This window comes from Eutrigla gurnardus (genome assembly GCF_963514095.1).
Source record: "Eutrigla gurnardus genome assembly, chromosome: 19".
In the NCBI taxonomy this organism is placed as follows: Eukaryota; Metazoa; Chordata; class Actinopteri; order Perciformes; family Triglidae; genus Eutrigla; species Eutrigla gurnardus.
In genome coordinates, this window is record NC_139930.1 from 9932904 (window position 1) to 9953389 (window position 20486).

The following is a 20486-nucleotide window of genomic DNA, read 5'->3' on the forward strand; positions in this document are numbered from 1 at the left end:
TTTAAAAACCATAATTTGCCTTCAAGCCGTTGTCAAGCAACAAGACAAGCTGTGGTGTTCACGGCAAAAACAGCATTACTCCCTCAAGAGCCTCGAGTTTCTCTCAAGACTCATCCCGTGTTCGCACACCGTGCAGGTGACTTGAAAAGACTTCAGTCAGGGTTGTAAACTTTTATGAAAGGGACCAAACTGGAATTTGTCTTATTTAACCGACAAAACTTGGAGGACCAGGTGCCAACAACTTTTAACTGGAAATGTATTTTTGTCAGGGAAACCAGGAGCAACAGACAAACATCTCCAGAGGCCTTACACCACAGACATGCCAATATAGGCTCTGTTATCAACTACACACTGTTCAAAATACTGTATTAATAAATACATCTATATTTATATACACATTTCACCTGCAAATGCCATTTATTTCAGGTACAATGTTAATTTATAGTGAATGGTGCTCAGTGACTCTGAAGAAGGTTTTTCTATTAAAGAAAAGGTACCAAAGATGAACGACGATATACAAACGGATGAAAACTATGAAAAAAAAAAAAGTGCCATATGGTTGTTTGTATGTTTCTCTGAAACCTCTCTTCCACAATCTGACGTAAATCAGGTGAACACTTCACTTTATAAATGGTGATGGCAATCTTCGATGCACTGCAGTTGCAAAGTGCAATAATTTATGAGACATTCATATTTTTGTATTGAATGAGTAACTCTGAACAAAGATTTTTTTGTTTATAGCCAAAAATATGTAATATAATCTTGAATTTTGTACATTTGTAAATAAAAATGCTTTGTTATTGTTTTGTATTTTACACTATAATAAAAATAAAAATGTATTGAAATAAGGAAAACTGCAATGACCTTTTATACTCTTCCACCGCGTCGACGCCGTCGTCTCGTTGACAGTAGAACAGGAACGCCACGTAGGTTTTCCTGCTAGTGTAATGGAGAAGCACGTTTAAATGGCAGCAATAGTTCAGTCAGCTCATACAAAATATCCCCCTCTGATAATCGCCACATTGCCGCGGGCAAACCAACACAATGTTGCCTTTAAAAAGCTATTCTAAAACATGCACTCCTACAATGTCCTGTTTCCATGGGGTTCTCTTTCCACCTGTCAGCGGGAAGAATGGAGAGGACAACCGAGTTACTGGCTCACATTCAAGGGTGACATCGAATCTGACCGCAGCTCTGTGGCTCTCAGGTGCATCACATGAACAAAACCTGTGGAGACGCTACAGCGAGATATGCCTCTTTATACGTCTCTGCTATATGATTGTGCATCATGTATGCATATGTATGTGACATTGCATACATGAAATTGTGTGAAGAATATGAAGTTCATGTTAACGTTGTAATAAATACACGTTAGAAAGAAAATCAATGCAATGTTTTTCCAAAACACAGATGTGATTGCAGTTTATATATCATATTGTATAGGGAATAATTTAGAAATGGAGCTGGCACTAAACAGAGTGCTTACTCTCCAAATAATCAGTTATGTATTCATTACATATATTTTAAATGACCATAAAATGATGTACAGTGGTAACGTTACGCCACGAAACAAGACTTCAAATTCATAAACTACACAAGTGACTAAAACAACGGTGAGGATTGTATTATACTTGGACTGCCTATGAGCAAAGTTTAGATCTTGTAACATTTACGTTACACAGCCAGTTTGTGGTCTACAGGTGACACATCAGACCAGCAGATAGAGCTCAGTGTTGATTGTGTTGGACTTATGGAAAGATGTTGTGGTCTATGTTGCCCCCTACAGGTCAACCCAGTTGTAATCACACTTGGGTCCTCATCCTTCAACTTTTATTGAAGGAAGTCTCTTTTAGGCATTAAATAAATCTACAAGCCTGAGGTAACCTGTAAAACAGAATTTGGGGGTGTAGTGTATCAGGCAATAACAGATTTATTTTTTGGGGAAGAATTACTGGATTTTCTCCAAAGAAATGCAAATTTGCCAATAAGTTGGAACCAGGATAAATTACATGTCATAAAATGACTACACAATACTTCATATTTCTGCAGTCACACTGCACATAAAACAGCAGTATCGCAATATGCAACTAAACCGTACCACATATATTTAAACTACATGTTAGGATGTTCAGACTTCTTTACACAGCTCCAGCCCACAATCCTGTTGATTTCCATGCAGGTGAGGTGCTAAATAAAAACAAACCAGTGCCATTCATGCTGCTTGTTTGTTGTGCACAACTTTAATTTTTCAGATCTCCATTCCTCGTGAATAAAAAAACATAAGAGTGCATGAATACTGTCAGATCTACCCTAAACATACCTCACTAACGTGACATACTGCAAACCATATAACAAAAGTATCTTTAAAAAAAATCAATAGCACACAGGTGATTTCTGATGCAAAGTTATTGTACTTTAATTGTTCCTCCATAACTGATCACAAACAACAGCTGATACTGATCCAGTGTTATTAAGAAAGGTAAACGTGGAAGTGATGACTATTTTTTTTCTTTTTAAATGTAAAAGGCTTGCACACACTTAGCAATCAAAAAGTAGAGGAAGCAATAAGAAAAGTCAGAATGACAATTTAATCATCGTCAAAGTTCTGTTGTAAAAGGAAGTTGGCGGCCAAGTTCTCGTTCTTCTCACATGCAAAGTAGGCTTGTATAACGAGTCCCTCTGGAAATCCTAAAGCTTTTAGCTGCAATGAGAGAGAGAGAAGAGTTATGGTTAATGGTTAAGATTTTAAGGTGACTCTATCAGAGTTGTGCATCATATTCCAGCACATCTGGTAAAGCAGTACTGAATGTAGGACTGAGAGGAACTGATGCGCTCCACCTCACCCTCTCAATGGCCTCTTTCTCCTGTGGCGTGACCTGGATGTAGCTCATGTGACTCCCGCCTGCTGCATCACCTGCCACCCCTCCGGCACCCCCTGCTCCTCCGGCTCCGCCTCCACTTCCACCACCTGCCGGCACTGCCTCTGGATTGGGTTCATTCAGCATCTGGATGAACTGCTCCTGGTGGCTGCTGATCTCCTGTGGTGGGAAATGAGCATTTTAGGCAATGGATGGTGGAGGAACAGAAACACTTCCTTGGCTCTTAGAACTCTGAAGTGGCACAAAAAAGAATATTTGTTTTTCATTTACATTTAATACCCCCCCCTTCAAAACCCCACACCTCCAGTTTGTAAGTTGGCATGTTGAAACTTAAGCCTAAAGACGAAGCTTCAGCTCCAGAGCCACAAAGGGAAAATACTGTTAAGGCTGAGTAGTACTCCTCGTGATACAAACAGAAAGTCACGTGTAAAATCCATGGAGTGCCCCATTAATGTGAACTGAGACTCCCAATGCTTAAACCATGAACTCATTTAAGCAGAACTGTGTCATGGCCCGCCCCCCACCTGAAGCAGCTCAGGGTTTTCCCTGCCGATCTCCTGCAGCAGGGCAGGAAGCAGGGCGGCATTCTGCTGGATCAGCTGTCGCATCATGTGGAACTGGGGCTGATTCCTGAGGAAACTGAGGGGATTGCCTGATGGGGTAAAATGTTAAGTCAGAAACCATAAAGAACCGATCAAACATTTGCTCGTTGAGGCTGCTGGAATATGCAGATCAGTATGGGCCGCTTACCTCCCCCAGCACTTGATGAGCCGGTGTTGGCGGGAAGGGTGATACCGCTTACGGGTGCAGAGAGAATTCCACTAACTGGAGGCACCACCGCCTCGGGTCCTGATGAATGGCCCGCATCTCTGCCTGGAATACCCTGAAAGAAGAGCCATGAAATACAGCAATTAATTAAGGAATAACTTGTAGTCCACCTCAGTTTAAAGTTTCTGGGTTACATCGTGCCATGGACGCATTTTAGGGTTCTGATTATTCATTAAGGAACTCAGAAGTGGGTGTGTGTGGGAGATTTGTACAACCAAGTTAACTAAAACCTACATATTAAATACATTTACAAGTTCCTGACATCAGCAGGGATACTACGACTCACTGCACCATATAGATGTATAAGGTATTACATACCAAACCAGCAATTCTCTCTACATCCACAGACTTAAGATCATCTTACTGTGAGCAGGTACTCCACAGCTCTGTCTGGGTTGTTGAAGCTTGCCCTCAGAGCGGCTACCACTTGCTCCCTTTCGTAGCCCATAAGCATCATCTCGTTCACCATGGCGTCATACGATGGGCCCGTCACTAGAGGAACACACACACACACACACACACACACACAGTTCAGAGGTCGGATTAAAGTGTAGTCGGTCAAAAGCATTAGAATCAGCCACTTGGAAAGACATTTCAGAAATCACTTTTAATTGTTAATGACCCAATATCTGCAAATTAACGTTAAGTTCTGAGTAAAGCCATAATCATGTTTGGGTGAAGCCACAGTATCCGGCTGCTTGTTGATTAAGAGATGTCGGCATGATATGCACATCCGTAACAAATAAGGTGCCCCTTGATTCACACGTGGGCCCACAAATGTATTACATACAAGAAACGGCTTAAAGGCGTTGAGGCAAAACGTAGTTACGTTTCTGTCTTCCACTAATAAATGCAGTCTTACCTAGATTAGAAACCGCCTCATCAATCAGGTTTGTGTTTGTCGAAGCCTCGGAGCTTCTGCAAGAGAAATCAGACCTTGGGTGAGGACGTCACGTCTCAAAAGACGATGCGCTGAAACCACATAGATGGTGAAAGACAAACAAGCGCCCGTCTTTACCCGACAGGGGTGGAAGCTGGTTCGGCAGTCGTAGGCTGACTCTCCTCTGGTTTGTCGTCTGTAGAGGCACGCTCGGATGTGGTTTCAGAACTGGACGATGAGGCAGGAGGTGCAGTGGAAGCTGCAGTGCTGGGAGTGGAAGTGGCTGGTGAAGGCTGCGGGGCAGCTGAGGCCGATTTAGCCTGCGAGGATTGGTTTTAAAACATAAAAATATGGTTATTCTCTTGATCAGTTGATAGTCACATTGGGTGATTTGATATAAGTGGCCTGCAGTTGAAAGAGGTTACAAGATATATTTTAAAACCCGCTTGCCATTTACTGAAACTATTTCTAATTCACAAACCTTTGTCACCATGACGACCACAAAGTTCTTCTCATTGATTTTGTATTCTTTGAGAGCTGTGTCATCGCTGAGGACTTTACCTGTGAAGGAATGTAAAAATGAGTGACAACTGGCTTTACCTGGCATGAACTCTGAGACAACATACAGGGATGTAACAATGGATGGCATCATGTTTCATCAGTGAATAGATGGTTGTTGAGTGGATAAATGGCCTACTTTTATCACATCTGGTTCTTTTTGTTATGTTCTTGCTACAGGTTTTGCACTATTGGCAAGAGGAGATTCAAGCAGTTTGAGAAAATCAACCCTTGCTATAATAACCAACCCTTAACCCGTTAATACATCAGCTTAACCTGCTAAAAAGAAACAACGCTGCACATCTTCAGCATTGTTATATCTGTACAATATCGCTGAGGGTCCAAATGAGATGGAGATGAATCTATTAATTCAGACCTCAATGTAAAAGTAGAACAAATGCAATGTGTGGATATGTGCAGAACAACACACCAGCTATTAAACAAACCGAGGCTTATTTATCGTTACATCGTTCTATTGCAACAAATAAAACTCAAACATAACGTGGGAAGCAAAGAATTGGGGAACGTCTGTCTCACTAAAGTTAGCTAATGGCAAAATCCTTGTAAACAAATTGAGTCTCCAGACAACATTAAAAACTAAATCTAATTATCTTCTTCTGATCCTGCAGGAAAATAAACTTTCAAGCACTTTTACCAAACTGGTTAAAGAGTCGCACTCCCCTCTTCATCCAAGAATACTGTACTAAATATAGGCTTCAAGAACAATACGAATAAAATCTACTCGCTTGGAAGTTCTATGTTGGCTTTCACAATACATGTAAGCTGTGACTGTACACAATACAACTTACAGTCAAGATAAGCATGCATCCCCAGTATGAAGCAGGACACAAACTGCTTAAGACAGCATGCAATATAGATCTACATCCACTCATCAAGGTGAAGACAGTTAGAATAAACAAATATCCTGACAATTAAATGATAAATCAAGGTGCTTCCTGGTCTGAGTGAGTCTTGTGTAGTTTGCTAACAGACCCCCAGGGAATATCAGCATCACAAATGTATTGCTCAACAGTGGGATGACTTGCAGCACAACATAATTAAAAAATAGAGCCGGATTTAAAATAAAAAAATCACAAAAAATAATAAAAGATGTGTCCTATCTGTGATAACAATATTACTTAGTTAGTTGTAACCTATTTTGATTATTACAGGGATATTATTGTCAATTACTTCCACCAGGGTTAATCGTGACATGAAACGCTCACATGGTTTCCATGCCTACGGGAAACTCGTGTCATTGAGTCATTGAGTTTTTTTTTTAAACAGCCTGTAACATACCAGCATATATCAGCTTCAGTCCAGCAACTGAAAAATGTTCCTTTCCTTTCTCCTGTTCGATCTTCTCCTTTAACGTCTTCACCTGTGGAAACAAATGGCTCTTCCCGTGATCCATGTGTAATACTATAATACTAAATTAATTAGGTTTCCCGCCACCATGTCCCACTAACTGTGGCACGAGTTACAAAATAAAGTCCAATGTGTGCTTCATAAAACTGTAGTTGGACAAACATGAATATGCTGACGAACTACCTCAGACACCATGTTAACCCTGAGTTCAAATTACACACAGATAGCATAAAGTTTATATCTTTAAAAAAACAAGTTTATAAAACTAGATAGGACACCCCACCATCTGTACCATTAGTGGGCTACGGCTAAATGCTGGCAATACAAACTACTTTCCTGATCAGTAAAGTTATTTAATAAATTACGTTTATCCGTCTCAGGCCCAGCGTCACACAGAGGCCATATTTAGATGCGGCAGTTGGTCCATCTAAAATACATCTGTCGTGTTAGCGCAGACCCCTCTACCCATCGTCTAATTTGTAACGGTCGAAAACTCCGTTCCAGGACATAACCAACTCCCACTCCACCCCCTTCACAAATGCAGGCTTTCAACTCTCACCGTCTCCTCTTCGTCGATGTCGATTTTGAACGTCTGCTGTTGCAAGGTTTTCAAAGTTATCTGCATTTTGCCGTCAGAGTTTGTGCCCGCGGGCCTGGTTTAAACGTTGTAGATCCAAAGCAAGAATCTTGTCTGTTTTTGTTGGCTCATTACTAACTGTCAGCCGCCATGACTTTTCGCCTTTCTTCTTCTATGCAATATATATGAGTTACAGCGCCCCTAGCGGTTAGTCTTGAAACAGCTGCGACAATGACCAGTACTGCAGCTGTCCTTCACTCCTTATTAGTAGTTTAGTCAGTTGAATTCTCATCGTAGACTTTACTTAAATAGTCCTCTAAATAAAATAAAATTACTCCATGACAAGGGAAGGTCCTGCATTTAAAAAGAGTTTCATTAGCAAAATAAAAGTGACTATTTATTTACAATGGCCTTTTTTATTGGATTACTACTGATATACTTTTTTTATACAAGCAACATTTAAATGTTGTTTTGTGTATACTTTTGGATAGTTTAATATTAATATAAGGCCCTGTCAACTGACTATCTTGTAATCTGATCTTAATTTATATAGCTGCAAAGTGAGTATTAACTTTAAGTACTGTAGAAATACATGATTTTATTTTATTATTGATTGATTGATTAAAACATTTTAAAAATATTTTAAATAGAAGCACCATGCATTATCATTTCTCTGCAACACTTCCACTTTAAAAAAAAGAATAAAAACCTCTATAAAACATAATAGCCTATGTCATTAAACAATATAATTTATTTTTTGCCCTTTAGCCCTGTCTACCCTTAAGCATTAAACATCATTTTATCATCCGCTATTTTCATGGAACAGTCCAAGGCAAGGGAGGTTAAGTTATAATAAGAGTAGAGGAACATACTGTAATGGTGACCAATACTATTATTTCCCGCTATACTGGGCTGACTTTACAAATAGAAGCTGCATTCACCAGGCTATATTTGTAACAACATCCCATTCCCACTCTTTCTGTGGACCTGCAGTATAAAAAGCACACACACCAGCAGCTCAACCCCTCGAGAAATTAGAATTTCTGTTTGAAGACATCCTTGACTTCACATCACAACGTCTACTTTGAATAGACTGAATGTGAGGAAAACATATCTTGCGATTTACCCTTGGACACATTTTTGGGTCATCCTCTCAGGACTGACATTGGTGGAAGAAACTTGTTTCCCTTACTCAATTTGACTGGGCATTCCATGCTGTTATCACAATCCCAGGTCCTTCAAGCATGGAGGAATTTCAATATTATCCATCCAGCACTCGGCATTCTGATGTTTTATTGACTTCTGTCCTGCTGCACAGCTCTGACTCTGAGAGTTCATACTGGAACTCAATGGAGTCTCTTCCCTAGGCCGCTTTTCCCTTATTGTCATATCGCTCCCGCTCACTTCCCATCGCTGTATGTGTGAATCTGTTAATCTCCCACTCCCTGTTCTTCCACCGCTCTCCCCACTGTCCCTTCTATCGCACCCCTCAACCCCTCCCCCTGTCTTGTCATCGAGTTATTACGACAGGAGCGGTGCCCTTGCCTGCCTTGGCCTGAGTGCACGCTCATCAGGCATTCCTTATGTTGCTCCCCTCAGCAGCAGCAGCAGCAGTGTCCTCCTTTCCCCTCTCCCCGCTGTGGCTGTGCCTCTTACTCCTGTCTCCAGGGGTCGTCAGTCTGCCATCGGGCCCCCTCTGAAGTGGTGAGCCACAGAGATTACAGGCTAATCCCTGGTGACTTGGAGATATTTTTGAGAGATGATGTTAGACATGTGAAATAAAGACTCGGCCCCTTCTAAAACAGGCAGGAGAGGAAACGCAGAGGACATGTGTGAAATTGAGACTTTCCATAGAAAGACACTACGGATAGTTTTTGAGATACAAGATTTTTAAGAGATGTTAAGAATATTAAAAGCCCAACAGTGAAATATAAAGCAGAAGCACAGCCTGCTGATCTCAATGACTTGTGGTATTTAGGGCACAAGAGCCGCAGCATTTCATGCACGCACACAAAGATGTACACACACACACACACACACACAACTGGCATTTGCAGGGTTTGCGGTTTTGGTCAGCAGAGCTCTCGTCCAGTGTGGAGTGGAGAGAGAGAGAGAGAGAGAGAGAGAGAGAGAGAGAGAGAGAGAGACAGAGACAGACAGAAGGGTGGAAGGGTGTAACACAGAGCGAAGGCCACTGAGATGCCTTCTCAGCCTGAAGCTATTTCCTGTGGACGAGCTCCTGGGACTATTATTGGTTCTGTGGACATGCTACTGAGGAAATCCTAGATGTCACTGAAAATGAGAAACATGTTGCACGAATGCTCAGACAGAAGACCAAGAACCCAGATAATTTACATATGATTCACTTTGCAGGAGGAGCAATTAAGCGCATTATTAGAGCAGAGAGTAATACAACCAAATACTGCACACAGTCTTCGGGTGGTGCTGGTGTCCATCCGACTGTCAATACCCAGAATGAAAATGAGTGATATTCACAAACAAGACATAAGACAGAGGGCGCAGACAGCCAAAGAGTCTGCAGTCATGTTAGCAGCTCTGTGATGGTTGGAGCTGAATGGATGGAAATACCTTTTCCTTAGAGACCTCCTCATGGCTGGAATTCCCAAACAATTCCTTTTTTTCTCCGTTATGCCGACGCTGTTTCTTGTCCGCCACATGGAGACATTGATTTGCATTCGCTGGGTTTGTATTCAAATAATGAAGGAAATGGCTTCTCCCTGCAAGAATCATATCCAGCATACATTTTCAAGTAATGATGTATAAAGCAAGGAATCTCTGTCTGTGACGTCCTTCACCTACCTCGAGAATCGTTCATCTGAACTTCCTCGTACGAGGCAGGCGTAATGTTGGGGAGTCAAGGACATGCAATTTGTTGCAATTTTGAATATGCAACACTTTGAATATTAATAAACGTAGAATGTAATGATAATGATGATATTGATAATACTGCAACACAGTAACAATATTCACACTTTTAGTTCACGTGAGGAGTGAAAAAGAGGCATTATCAGCACAATATCCTTAAGTAATAGTAACATAATATCATAAATCTGTCTCTGTTTGAGGCCCCTTTAGTTGAGGGCAGGAGACCCAGGTTACTTTGCCAATTGTAAAGTCTCCTCCGGGTATTTTTCCCACCAACCAGACTGTATTTCAGACGAGCCGTGACTTGAGTGTGTGATGCAACTGTGTCATGGCAGGTGTACTGCTCAGGAAGCAAGGAAGCAGCGAGTTGACTGGATGTTGTTTGTATGAACCAGTCTCTGCTAACAGCAGCACCACAGGCCAAGCATTCAGCCCAGGCACACATTTGATAATTTGATAATTAGCTCCTGAAGAAAAAAGGCATTGAAGGTGATTTGATTAGAAAAACAACACGTGTTCCATGGTACTTCCTTTTTCCTGACTAGTTTCTTTGGAATCCCTTCGCCCTTGCCAGTAAAGCACTTCACTTACACTTAATTCTGAATCTGCTCTCCAGGAAGCCTGCTTATCAGGCAATATTAACAATTTGACATCCGCGCTGACATGCATGATTAATTGATTTAGAAGGCAGTGGAAGTTCATATATCATTCATATATCTTACATGAGGAAGTGATAGTATGCTTGATGTCAATTGTATCAAGTCTGAAGAAAATATACCATTTATTTTACAAAAGAAAAGTTAGTGCTTAGTGCTTCTGTTAGTTCAGAAAAAGTCACATTTCAATCTCCCAAGTTGATTTCATGGGACTCGTCCGTACAAAGAGGAGATAAACGCAATCAACCGTTATCTGATAACTTTATTATCAAGTTAAAAAAAGACAATGAATTACAATATTTACAGAATATCCAGAGATAAATGGAATAAAATTGTAAACAATCATCCTAGGCAACATCACAACCCACCATCAGGTAATCAGATTTATATCGGAAGAAAGGCAAGAAGGAGAGATTCTAGTGTCAAACTATGGAGACAACAGTCTGAAAAGAGAAATGCATCAGAAACAAACTAAACATATATACAAGTATCCAGTGTGTTGTCAGCAGGGGCTTAACTTTGGGTAGAACTGGGAATATTACAGTCTGGAGACTGCACACAGTGAGGGATTCATAGTCGTTTTCTATTAAAATGCTCACAGAAACAACAAACAGTTTTGGGTTGACGGCTTCATTACCCGGATCGGCCCAGTTCATCATGTGGCTTCCACTGGGCCTTCGAGCTGGGCAACGAGCTGCCTTACAAAGCTTATTTCTACAACAAACAGTTTTCGAACAGGTTTACTTTCAAAAAAGCTACAAGCTGGTTCTGAAAAACGGAAAGAAGGGGTTTTGAGATTCAGCACCGACAGGTTTTTAAGGTATAACGAGGACTGAGGAGCAACGTGGGGCTGCTACATTCCCGCCTCTCGTTGTCTAGGTAGACCACCAGGCAGGGCTATTTGGAGCAAGATGTCCTTACTGGTCACGGATAAAAGGTACTGAGTGTCACGTGTTGGACCGGGCAGGAGCCAGCTAGATCTCAGAGGGATCTATGGGTCGACTGGCCGAGCCCAAAAAAGGACCAAGCAGTTTAGGTAAATGCCCCCAAAGGAACAGGTTTCTTTCCCCTGGTCTCAATGCTTTGTGATGTTCGTCACAATAAAAGCCCAGGTCAAGACTTAGTAGAGAACGGCATCGTTTTTCCCTTCACGTGTTTAATTATTGTACAACCACACTGCTCTTCCCATCTGCTCGTTTCCATTACAGTACAAAAGGAGATATTTTTCATCGTAACCAAACATCGTACAACAGTGTAATAATGTTGGGTTGGGGGACTCAAAAAGCCCCGAAGGATTAGCTATCGTCTTTAGATTTCTTTTTTTTTTTTCCTTCTTCTTCTTCTTGATTTTTTTTTTTTTCATTTTTAAAAATGAGAACACCTAAAGGAAAAAAGTGGTTAAAGTATTCTTTCAGAAAACACCACGCTTCAAACACTTAACGAGTAGTTTTTGTTTTCTATACATGGCTGCAAACATGTGGTTCCAAACCCAAATTTCCCATTTCCATCAATGGTTCAATGCTCAGGAAAGACAATCACAGCAGCAAACTCAGCGGGCTTGGTGAATCTTTTGGTACCAAGAACACAATTGCATTAATTGTGACCCCTCTACAAATCGGTTTATTGTAGTTCTCGGCCATTTTTTATTTCAGATTGTTCAATGTTGCTTCTTGGTCTTATTGGAATTGGACATACATTTGACTTAATTGCTATTCATTAACTTGTAAGGCTTTAGGGCATTCGAGCAGCAACGTCCAACAAATACAATCTCTGCCTTTTGTCAGTTTCAACAATAACATGACAACTTTGAAAAGAAGCACACATATGCAGGCTATGACAGCTGTACCAATACAGGATTTAAAGGAGTTTAAGTTGGGGGGGAATTAAACACCAACATTTAGTGACAAATAAACTCTATATACGTTGAAATAGCTGGTTTTTAGAGCTTTCTCAACTGGTTCCACTTGTCTTTTCAGTGTTTCCCATCACGTCAAAGCTGAAACACAGACTGTATGTTTTTGACGGGACGTTTCGAAGCTGAGATTTTAGTTCACTTCTTCCTTCCAGCCTGTCAAAGATCTGTCAATTAAGCAAACGTGGCTCCAAACATACGTGGTTTCATTAGTGGTTCTCACAGCATTGAGCTTTTTTTCAAGCTGTTGATATGAATATATATATTTTTAGTAATTCTTTAGTAATCCTCTTTCCTGCCGTTTGCACGACCTGCGAAGCCACGCCACGTGTTGTTGTTCGGCTTCTGCTAATTACAGGTCAAACTTAATCTAATCTCATTTTATTTCAACAATGACTTTGATGTCACAAGTGCCGCTAAGGCACAAATAAGAAGAAGTGAAATTGGCTGTCGAGACTATAAATTCTTATGAAGAAGAAAAAAACAGTAACTATTTTGCTTTAAAGCCTTTTAGTGGCCATTAGAGGAACTGCACTGTTAAGGCACTTAGGCTTCAACACTCAGCCGTGGTGGTCAGCCTCCTCAAAACTTTGCATCAAATTGTTATTTGGGGATTCACATACAGCATGTGGACAGAGCTGGATTCATCCAATTATTCAAATGTTTCACTGAAAAGACAAGTGTGATCTCTGTCCGGATCATTACGTTCCCGGCTCGCGTTAACGGTACCTGCATCACACGGCCGTGACACTTCTCCGTTGTTATGCCGACCCTCCGAGCGCTCGGGTTAACTGCGACCTTGTTTAAACTGGACTCCACACAACATATCGTACAGGGGGACGGGAGATTTAAACTAATACCATTATTTCGTCAGTGAAATTACCGGACAACAAAACAGCACAGTCAAAATGCGAAGGGGTGCCACAGGCTGAAGGCTTATACGTAGTATAATATTAAGGGACCTAAAACATAGCAATTTGCTACAAACATCGGGGTAAAACTGTGAGTATTTCTACGAATGGAGAAAACAGGATTTGTGGTTTTAATAAAATAGATAAGGTGCGACTCTTTCTCAAGGAATACTTCTACACATTTAACACCAGGCTAAGGTGGAAAGAAATCTCAAATTCCAACAAGTAAAGGTAGCTCTACAGTAGGCCACGTTTTAATGCTTTCATAGTTTGTTTGTTCCTTTTTGGGTAAATTTACAATACCCCGGTTTTTGTGGGAGTGTCAAAGGTGCTTCAAATAATAAAATATGAAATTTAGTTAATCGTTTTGGACAACATTCTCTATAAATAGCTTAGTTATTTATTGTTTTTATCTAGGTGGGATCTTTCACTGTAGATTTGACCAGAATGTCAGCAATAAAGAGTTCTGTTCACTATTGGTTACCAATATATTAAGATCTGTCCTAGGGGACCGCCCATTTAAAGAGCTCAGCCGTTTTATGCAGCACAATCTAATACTTAAATATGTAACACCTAAAATCTAGTAATGCGCCAACTCATAAGAAGTCACTTTTTTTTCCTTCAGTTTCAATCTTTTCCGTTACCTTTGCCGTCCTATTCGAAGCTCCAACTCAGTGCTGATTCTACCCAACGTTATCAGTTTTCGAGCACAATATCCCAAGAGGCCACAGTCAGTTCAACCGAACTGTTGATCCGTTTTGGTGTCAAGCGTTTCTTTGTCTTCCGCGTACTGGCTCGGGCTCCTCAGCGACAGGTTGGCGAGGTTCCCCTCGTCGTCGTTGTTGCTGGACAAGTCCAACCCCGCTTCCATCAAGACGGAGGAGCCGGTGGAGGATGAAGCCGAGGCCTCCATGGCGGAGGTGCTGCTGGTGTCCATTTGACTGTTGTTAACCATCCTGGCGATGAGGGAGGGAGCAGATATTAGTGGAAAGATGTGATTTCTAAACATGCAGATATACACTCAAAAAAACAGGACCAGGAGTGGACAGCCGTGTCGTACCACCGTGAGGCTGAATGCTAATATGCTGGCAATGCAAATGTCTATGTGCTGTTTCAACTTCTTAGTTTAGGAAGAAAATTCCCCTGGACTGATAATGAGCAAGCAGTTGCCTAACAGTGCAGTATACATATTCATTCATCTATGATTTTAGCGCTACATTAATGGCTTTATTGTTAGGCTCTTATTAGGTATATTGTTGCTTTTTTAAATGACAAAGAATTTAATGGAATACTTGTTTATCTTGAAGGGCAATGAGTAGTCGTGTTTTTTGTATTTTTTTTTAAAGCTGAGACAATTTAGTTGCTATGATACGGCCTATCTGCATAAGTAAAAAATGTGGCACAAGGGTGAGGACGTGCTCTGGATGATGGGAAGGCTGAAGCACATAGGTTGGAGAGGACACACCCGGCATTCTACGTGTGTTCATGTCTCCATTGTTCAACATTTAGTCTACATCGGTTGGTCTTTGTGGTTTTTGTTACGTCCCTCTTCGATTGTGATCGGTCGTATGGGCAAAAAGTGACAGTGAGGTCCGGGAGCCTGAGGGGTTAGAGCCCCGGCAGCTCCGGTTACCACGGATGCCTTTACTCTCCACGTCTATTCCAGCTCCTCTTTCAGCCCTTAGGTATATTTCAAGCTTCTCGTGTTCCTTCTTCCTGATGTTGCTCTCTCTTGGGACAGCTACATCTCTCACTCCTGCTGGCCTCTGTTGTTTGTCCCACAGGATCTTAGCTTGGTCGTTCTGAACCACCTTCGGAGGTGTCTTCCATGTTGACCTTCCAGCCCATAATACTCAGCACAGATGTTCCTGTACACTACGCTAACCACTTGGTTATGGTGTACGTTCCTGCACCTTCCCCCCTGCTGTGATCATCTCTTCCTCTGGCCATGTTGTCATACCAGCCGGGTATCTGATGACCGGCAGACTGTAAGTGTTGATGGCTCTGAGCTGCTCCTCACTGATGGCTGACTTCATGGTTTTCCATTTGCTTGCGGGACTCCGAGGTATTTGTGGCCGTCCTGGACATCTGCAATGTTCCCTTCTGGTAATTCAACTCCTTCAGTGGGGTCATCTTGCCTCTCTTGGATTCCATCCGGCCCACGCTAGCATGTCTAGCCTGAACGACATCCTGATGTCGTTGTGGTAGATCCTGGTGATGTGGATCAGTGTGCCGATTCATGCTCATTCACAGCACACAGCTTGATGATTGTCTTTGTATTTAAATGTTGGGAGTTATAAGCTGCTTAGAGCTATCTGTGAAAACATCTCCTCTTAACAAATGTAAACTCACATTTTTTACTGAATAGTGCTGGGACTATTGTTTTCAAGGTTGTTCCTCCACTGCTTCTTTTGGACTTGCAATTGTAAGCTTGATGATAAGTAGAGAGACTTAATGTTCTTTGTGTTGTTAATTAGGTGGAATAGAAATATGGTCTGATATCGTTATCGACCAAAATGAGTTGTAGATTATCCAGAATTGTCAATATCGTGCAGCCCTATCCAAGCAGAATAGACACGCAGCTAGGGATGCTGCCATTCGTTGTCGTAATCGATGAAAAGTGCCAACATCTATATTTAAAATCCACCATTATCTTGAGATTTCAGGGTTCATGTATTTAGCTTTGTTTTATGCTGCCTTATAGAATGTTATAGCCGTGTTATTTTGTCAAAATAAAATACGTGAAATCCTCTAGTAGCGGGTATTTGTAGCATAGTGTAGATAAACGGCTCTCCCATTTAAAAAAGAGAATGAAATGTGAATATAGCAGTTGCTTGTCGTCCCCTGATGGGAACGTCATTAGCCCGTACTGTTTGGACAAAGACCAGATAGACAGGTTACCGGGACCATGCTGGCTCACAGTGTATGAGTACGAGCTCACACAGCGACTGAGAGGAAAGAAGAGAGAATGAATCCTTACATGCCATGTCGGAGGACATGCCGCTCCCACTCCAGGCTGTTGGTGAAGCAGCGGCCGCAGAACTCACAGGGAAGTCGCTTCTCGGCACTGCCCGGCGCAGAGTTGCTGCTGCTGCTGATGGGAGACGTGAGGACCTCTGGGAAATAGAGTTCAAATAGCCGGTCAGTCGCAGAATAATACACATTAATTTTACCCATTCGAAAACAATTGTTTTGTTCATTATCGGCTGATCATTGTTGCAGACGTCATTATGCATCAGTCACAAAGTATGTCGGCCACTTTGTCCTTCAGTGAGCAACCAATAACGTTCAAGAATACTCGGTGAGTAATAAGCCTGCAGAATGAGATGCTGAAAATCATTTCAGCATAACAAGACTGTGGCTATTTTGGAATAATAAGGAGCCTGCTGGTGAAGAGTGGGCTAAAACACATTTAAAACACATACATATTCTATAGGGACTGGGTGATTGTTTTCTTACTTACGGCCTCATTTATTTGCCTTTAAACGAGACACGGGAGATTTTTCACACCGATCGCAATTTGATATAAAATTACCGAGACAGAAAATGGCTTTTTTTCTCCAGTGGATACTCATTTATGGTGTAAGAGGCTTCGTAAAGAGATATGCTGCGCCACAGACTCGTAAACGGCCCATCGGATGTGGACGCTGTCACAGCCAGGATGAATCTGAGCAGTAGTAGCAACGAAGATGCCTTTACCTTGCAGGAGGGGCTTCTCCTCCTCCACTCCCCTGGCGTCCTCCTCATCTTCCTCCTCCTCTTCCTCCTCCCCTTTGAAGTTGTCCTCTATGTCTTCATCCTCCATCTCTCTCTGTTCCTCCACCACGTTCTCCGTCATCTCCATTCCTTCCTCGTCGTCCTCGTCTGCGGCTACTTTTGCGACACCAACCATCTCCATGATACCTCGTTCCTCCTCCTCCTCTTCCTCCTCCGCGCTGCTCCCTTGTTCCTTAATCATCTCCAGCTGGTCCAGGTTGACGCGGCCCATTAGCTCGAAGTTCCGGATAACCTGATCAGATACAGGAGATATTATCTCAGTGTTTATCTCAAACAACTCCCTTTTTTTATGTGGGACCTTTCGTCTTTTCGTCAACAAGTGAAAGGGTGGACACTATATTTGCACAGTGCAATACTTGTATGTGTGTTTATATCTTAATTTTGATGACATTTTTTGGCGACAGAACCGTCTCATTTCATTGCATTATGCATCTTGTTGCAAATGACATCACTCTTTCTGAGCAATTCCCTCCTCCCACACTCCCTGAGGACTGCAGCAGCCTTCCCGTCTGTTCTTCCTCCTCCCACCATGAATGAGCTCCTAGTCTCAGCCAGGAGGTGGCCTGCTCCGTCACTCTTCCTCTAAACTGAATGTCAACTATTGACAGTTTTAACAAGATTTGATTCAAAGAAAATGTTGGCATTGCCTTCTGGATCTTTTTTGACCTTCGGCTACATGAGAAAGGACCAACGACTGCTGCACTCTTCGCTTGTACTCGCTTCATTTCTGATGTTTTGGTCCTCAGACCTTCATCAAATAATATTGAAATAGACAAAATGCATGGATAGTTTACATATATATGACACAGGTGCTGTTTATCCTAGCTGTATCATTTTATTTTACCAATGAGTTGATTAATCTCGACGATTTGAATCAAATCTAATCTGATCTAATTTAGCATTTCATATGAATTTGGTTTTATTTTGACAAACTGTAGCCATTGTATACATTCATTCCCATTAATTCCACCCCTAAATGTGGTTAGAAGCAACCCGACATGAATGGTCATCTTATTCCACTGAATCATAGTCACTGATTATACTGTATCTTTTAACAAGCAGCATAGTCACATTTCAGCATTATAAGCTTGTGCGTGTGCTGTGTTGTTGTTTTAATAAATCCTCTCCAGGATAAAATACGCTTTAGAAAAACTCTAAAAGTCCGAATGTAAAAGGGGGGAAGAACAGAAGTTGTTTTGTGGGCCAGTTTACATACTTTTACACTGATTAACTTTACGACCCACTGGGATTGGAATCTCCTCTAATTTCTCATCTAATAAAGTTTTATTAGACATGTTCAAAAATTGTGCCACACTCACAATAAATGATAGCTGCGATGGAATCATCCGCTGGGTTTTACCTGCTTCAATTTAAGGTGGGCTGATATTTATTATTGTGTTTACGTGATGTTCTTAAAGAAATCTACGTTTCAGCTCATTTTTTAGTGATTTTAAGTGCTTTGTAGAACATGCCAGACAAAGAGCTTCCACCAAAAGTTTCACCAAACCAACAAACCAAATGGGTAAAATATATTATACTATATATATGTATATATTTATCCATCCTGTATATTTGTACCTGGATGGGATCCAAAAGTTTTCAGGATATTTACATTTTTTTCCCCAACAATCCAGCAGCTGATTACTGAGTAAAAATATATTTCAGGAGTTGTAAATGGGATTTGACATAATATAGTTGTATATTATGTAAGTATATTATGTAAGACAGTATGAGTGTATAAGCTGTAAACATCTCATGTTACGGCCATTAAGCAGACTGCTTATTAAAACTCTTCCACCATTGAATGAACCACATTCATCCAGACTCTGCCCTCGTCGGAGATGAGCCGGAAAGTCTCCAATTATATCGTAGGAATCAATTACATAAGGCATATCAATTTAAATGTAGTAAAACTCAGACATCGGGGACTCCCGCCGACCTTGTGCTCGAGGCGTAGGTGCTCCTCGAGCTGGCTCCGCTGACTGCTGTCGTAGTAGCAGAGCTGGCACTGGTAGGGTTTGACCTCGGCGTGCTTCTGCAGGTGCAGCTGCAGCGCCTGGTCGCTCGAGCACGTGAAGGTGCATTTGTGGCAGCGGAACACCAGGCCCTGCAGGTGGCGCGACAGCTTGGAGCGGCTGACCTCCAGCGGAGCCACGCGCTCCTCTGGTGGAGGAAGAGGAGAGAGACGAAGTGGGTTATTAGGCTGGAGGAAGGGGAAGGGAAGTGATGGTGGAGCGAGGGGAGAGGTGATGTGACTATTCAGCAAACAAACAGCTCCACGTACGCTTCCTACTATTGTTTACTTTGTTTGGATTATTGCCGGATAACATTTGTGGTGAAGACAAGGTTGCTGCCGCTACACTCGGCCCCCAAAAACAAATTGCTCCCAGACTTTCAACTCAAGCGCTTCATCCAAGAAAGCAAATCAGCTCGTTATCCCTCCAGGATGTTGGGACTATTGCCTTTAAAGTGAAGTCGACTGTGTCGCTGGTTCCACGTGGCGTGGTGCGTACCTCTGTGCAGGACGATGTGGTCGATCATATTGCTCTTGTGTTTGGTGTGGTAGAGGCAGAGAGGGCAGCGCAGGTCTTTGGGGAGGTTGTCGGGCGCGTTGTTGTTGTGACCGGCCTCCACGTGCATGGTGAAGGTGTTTCTGAGAATGAATGAATCCAGTGATGAACAAGATGTACAAGAATACTCCTCAGAATGTATGTTACTGTTAACGTACAGTTTCTACACATATATACAGTATATATAGTATCATATAGTCTTTCCTTACTTGTAGCAGGTGAAGAAGGAACAGTCTTTGCACTTGAAGAGCTTCTTGCCACCGTGGCGGTCCCTGTAGTGCCGACGCAGGCTCTGCATGTACCCGGAGCTGAACTCGCAGAACTCGCAGGTGAGGATGCTGTCCGGCCGGTTATCAGCCACCGTTGAGCCTGAAGACATGTGACTGCGGGAGGCCAGCTGGTAATGACTGAGCTGCTGACGAACATCCGCCGGCTCCAGGTAGGACGGATCTGAGAGAGGGCAGAGGAAATGAATATATAAGTGACAAACATCTTAAAAAATTTAAGATAGCAGGTCCACCAAAGACTTCTCACATGGCTCCATTTAAATAACCACTGGAGGCCCACCGAGGTCAAACTACCCAATATCTCACCCTTGTGATGCAGAAACAGAATCAGTAACAGAACTTCCTTCTTTTGACGTCATTAATCATCCCACAGCCCCTCAGATTTATCTGTTCATCC

At 42.0% G+C, this 20486-nt stretch overlaps 2 protein-coding genes across 2 annotated transcripts in view; both read right to left on the reverse strand.

Moving 5' to 3' along the window:
- Positions 1–2211: 2211 nt before the first annotated feature.
- The window catches only part of rad23b (RAD23 homolog B, nucleotide excision repair protein), a 122626-nt gene continuing 104351 nt past the window's right edge, over positions 2212–20486 (reverse strand). Inside the window, exons 2-11 of the mRNA XM_084035495.1 lie at positions 7073–7166; positions 6445–6526; positions 5069–5148; positions 4726–4907; positions 4570–4625; positions 4072–4199; positions 3630–3762; positions 3404–3531; positions 2844–3038; positions 2212–2701 (exon numbers count right to left, since the gene is read on the reverse strand). Of these exons, the coding sequence (XP_083891621.1) occupies positions 2588–2701; positions 2844–3038; positions 3404–3531; positions 3630–3762; positions 4072–4199; positions 4570–4625; positions 4726–4907; positions 5069–5148; positions 6445–6526; positions 7073–7138 (1164 nt within the window). The 5' untranslated portion in view covers positions 7139–7166 and the 3' untranslated portion in view covers positions 2212–2587. The remainder of the gene's footprint in view (positions 2702–2843; positions 3039–3403; positions 3532–3629; positions 3763–4071; positions 4200–4569; positions 4626–4725; positions 4908–5068; positions 5149–6444; positions 6527–7072; positions 7167–20486) is intronic.
- Positions 10877–20486, reverse strand: part of znf462 (zinc finger protein 462) — a 48112-nt gene continuing 38502 nt past the window's right edge. Inside the window, exons 8-13 of the mRNA XM_084035638.1 lie at positions 20012–20252; positions 19746–19885; positions 19172–19395; positions 17155–17464; positions 16436–16571; positions 10877–14411 (exon numbers count right to left, since the gene is read on the reverse strand). Of these exons, the coding sequence (XP_083891764.1) occupies positions 14192–14411; positions 16436–16571; positions 17155–17464; positions 19172–19395; positions 19746–19885; positions 20012–20252 (1271 nt within the window). The 3' untranslated portion in view covers positions 10877–14191. The remainder of the gene's footprint in view (positions 14412–16435; positions 16572–17154; positions 17465–19171; positions 19396–19745; positions 19886–20011; positions 20253–20486) is intronic.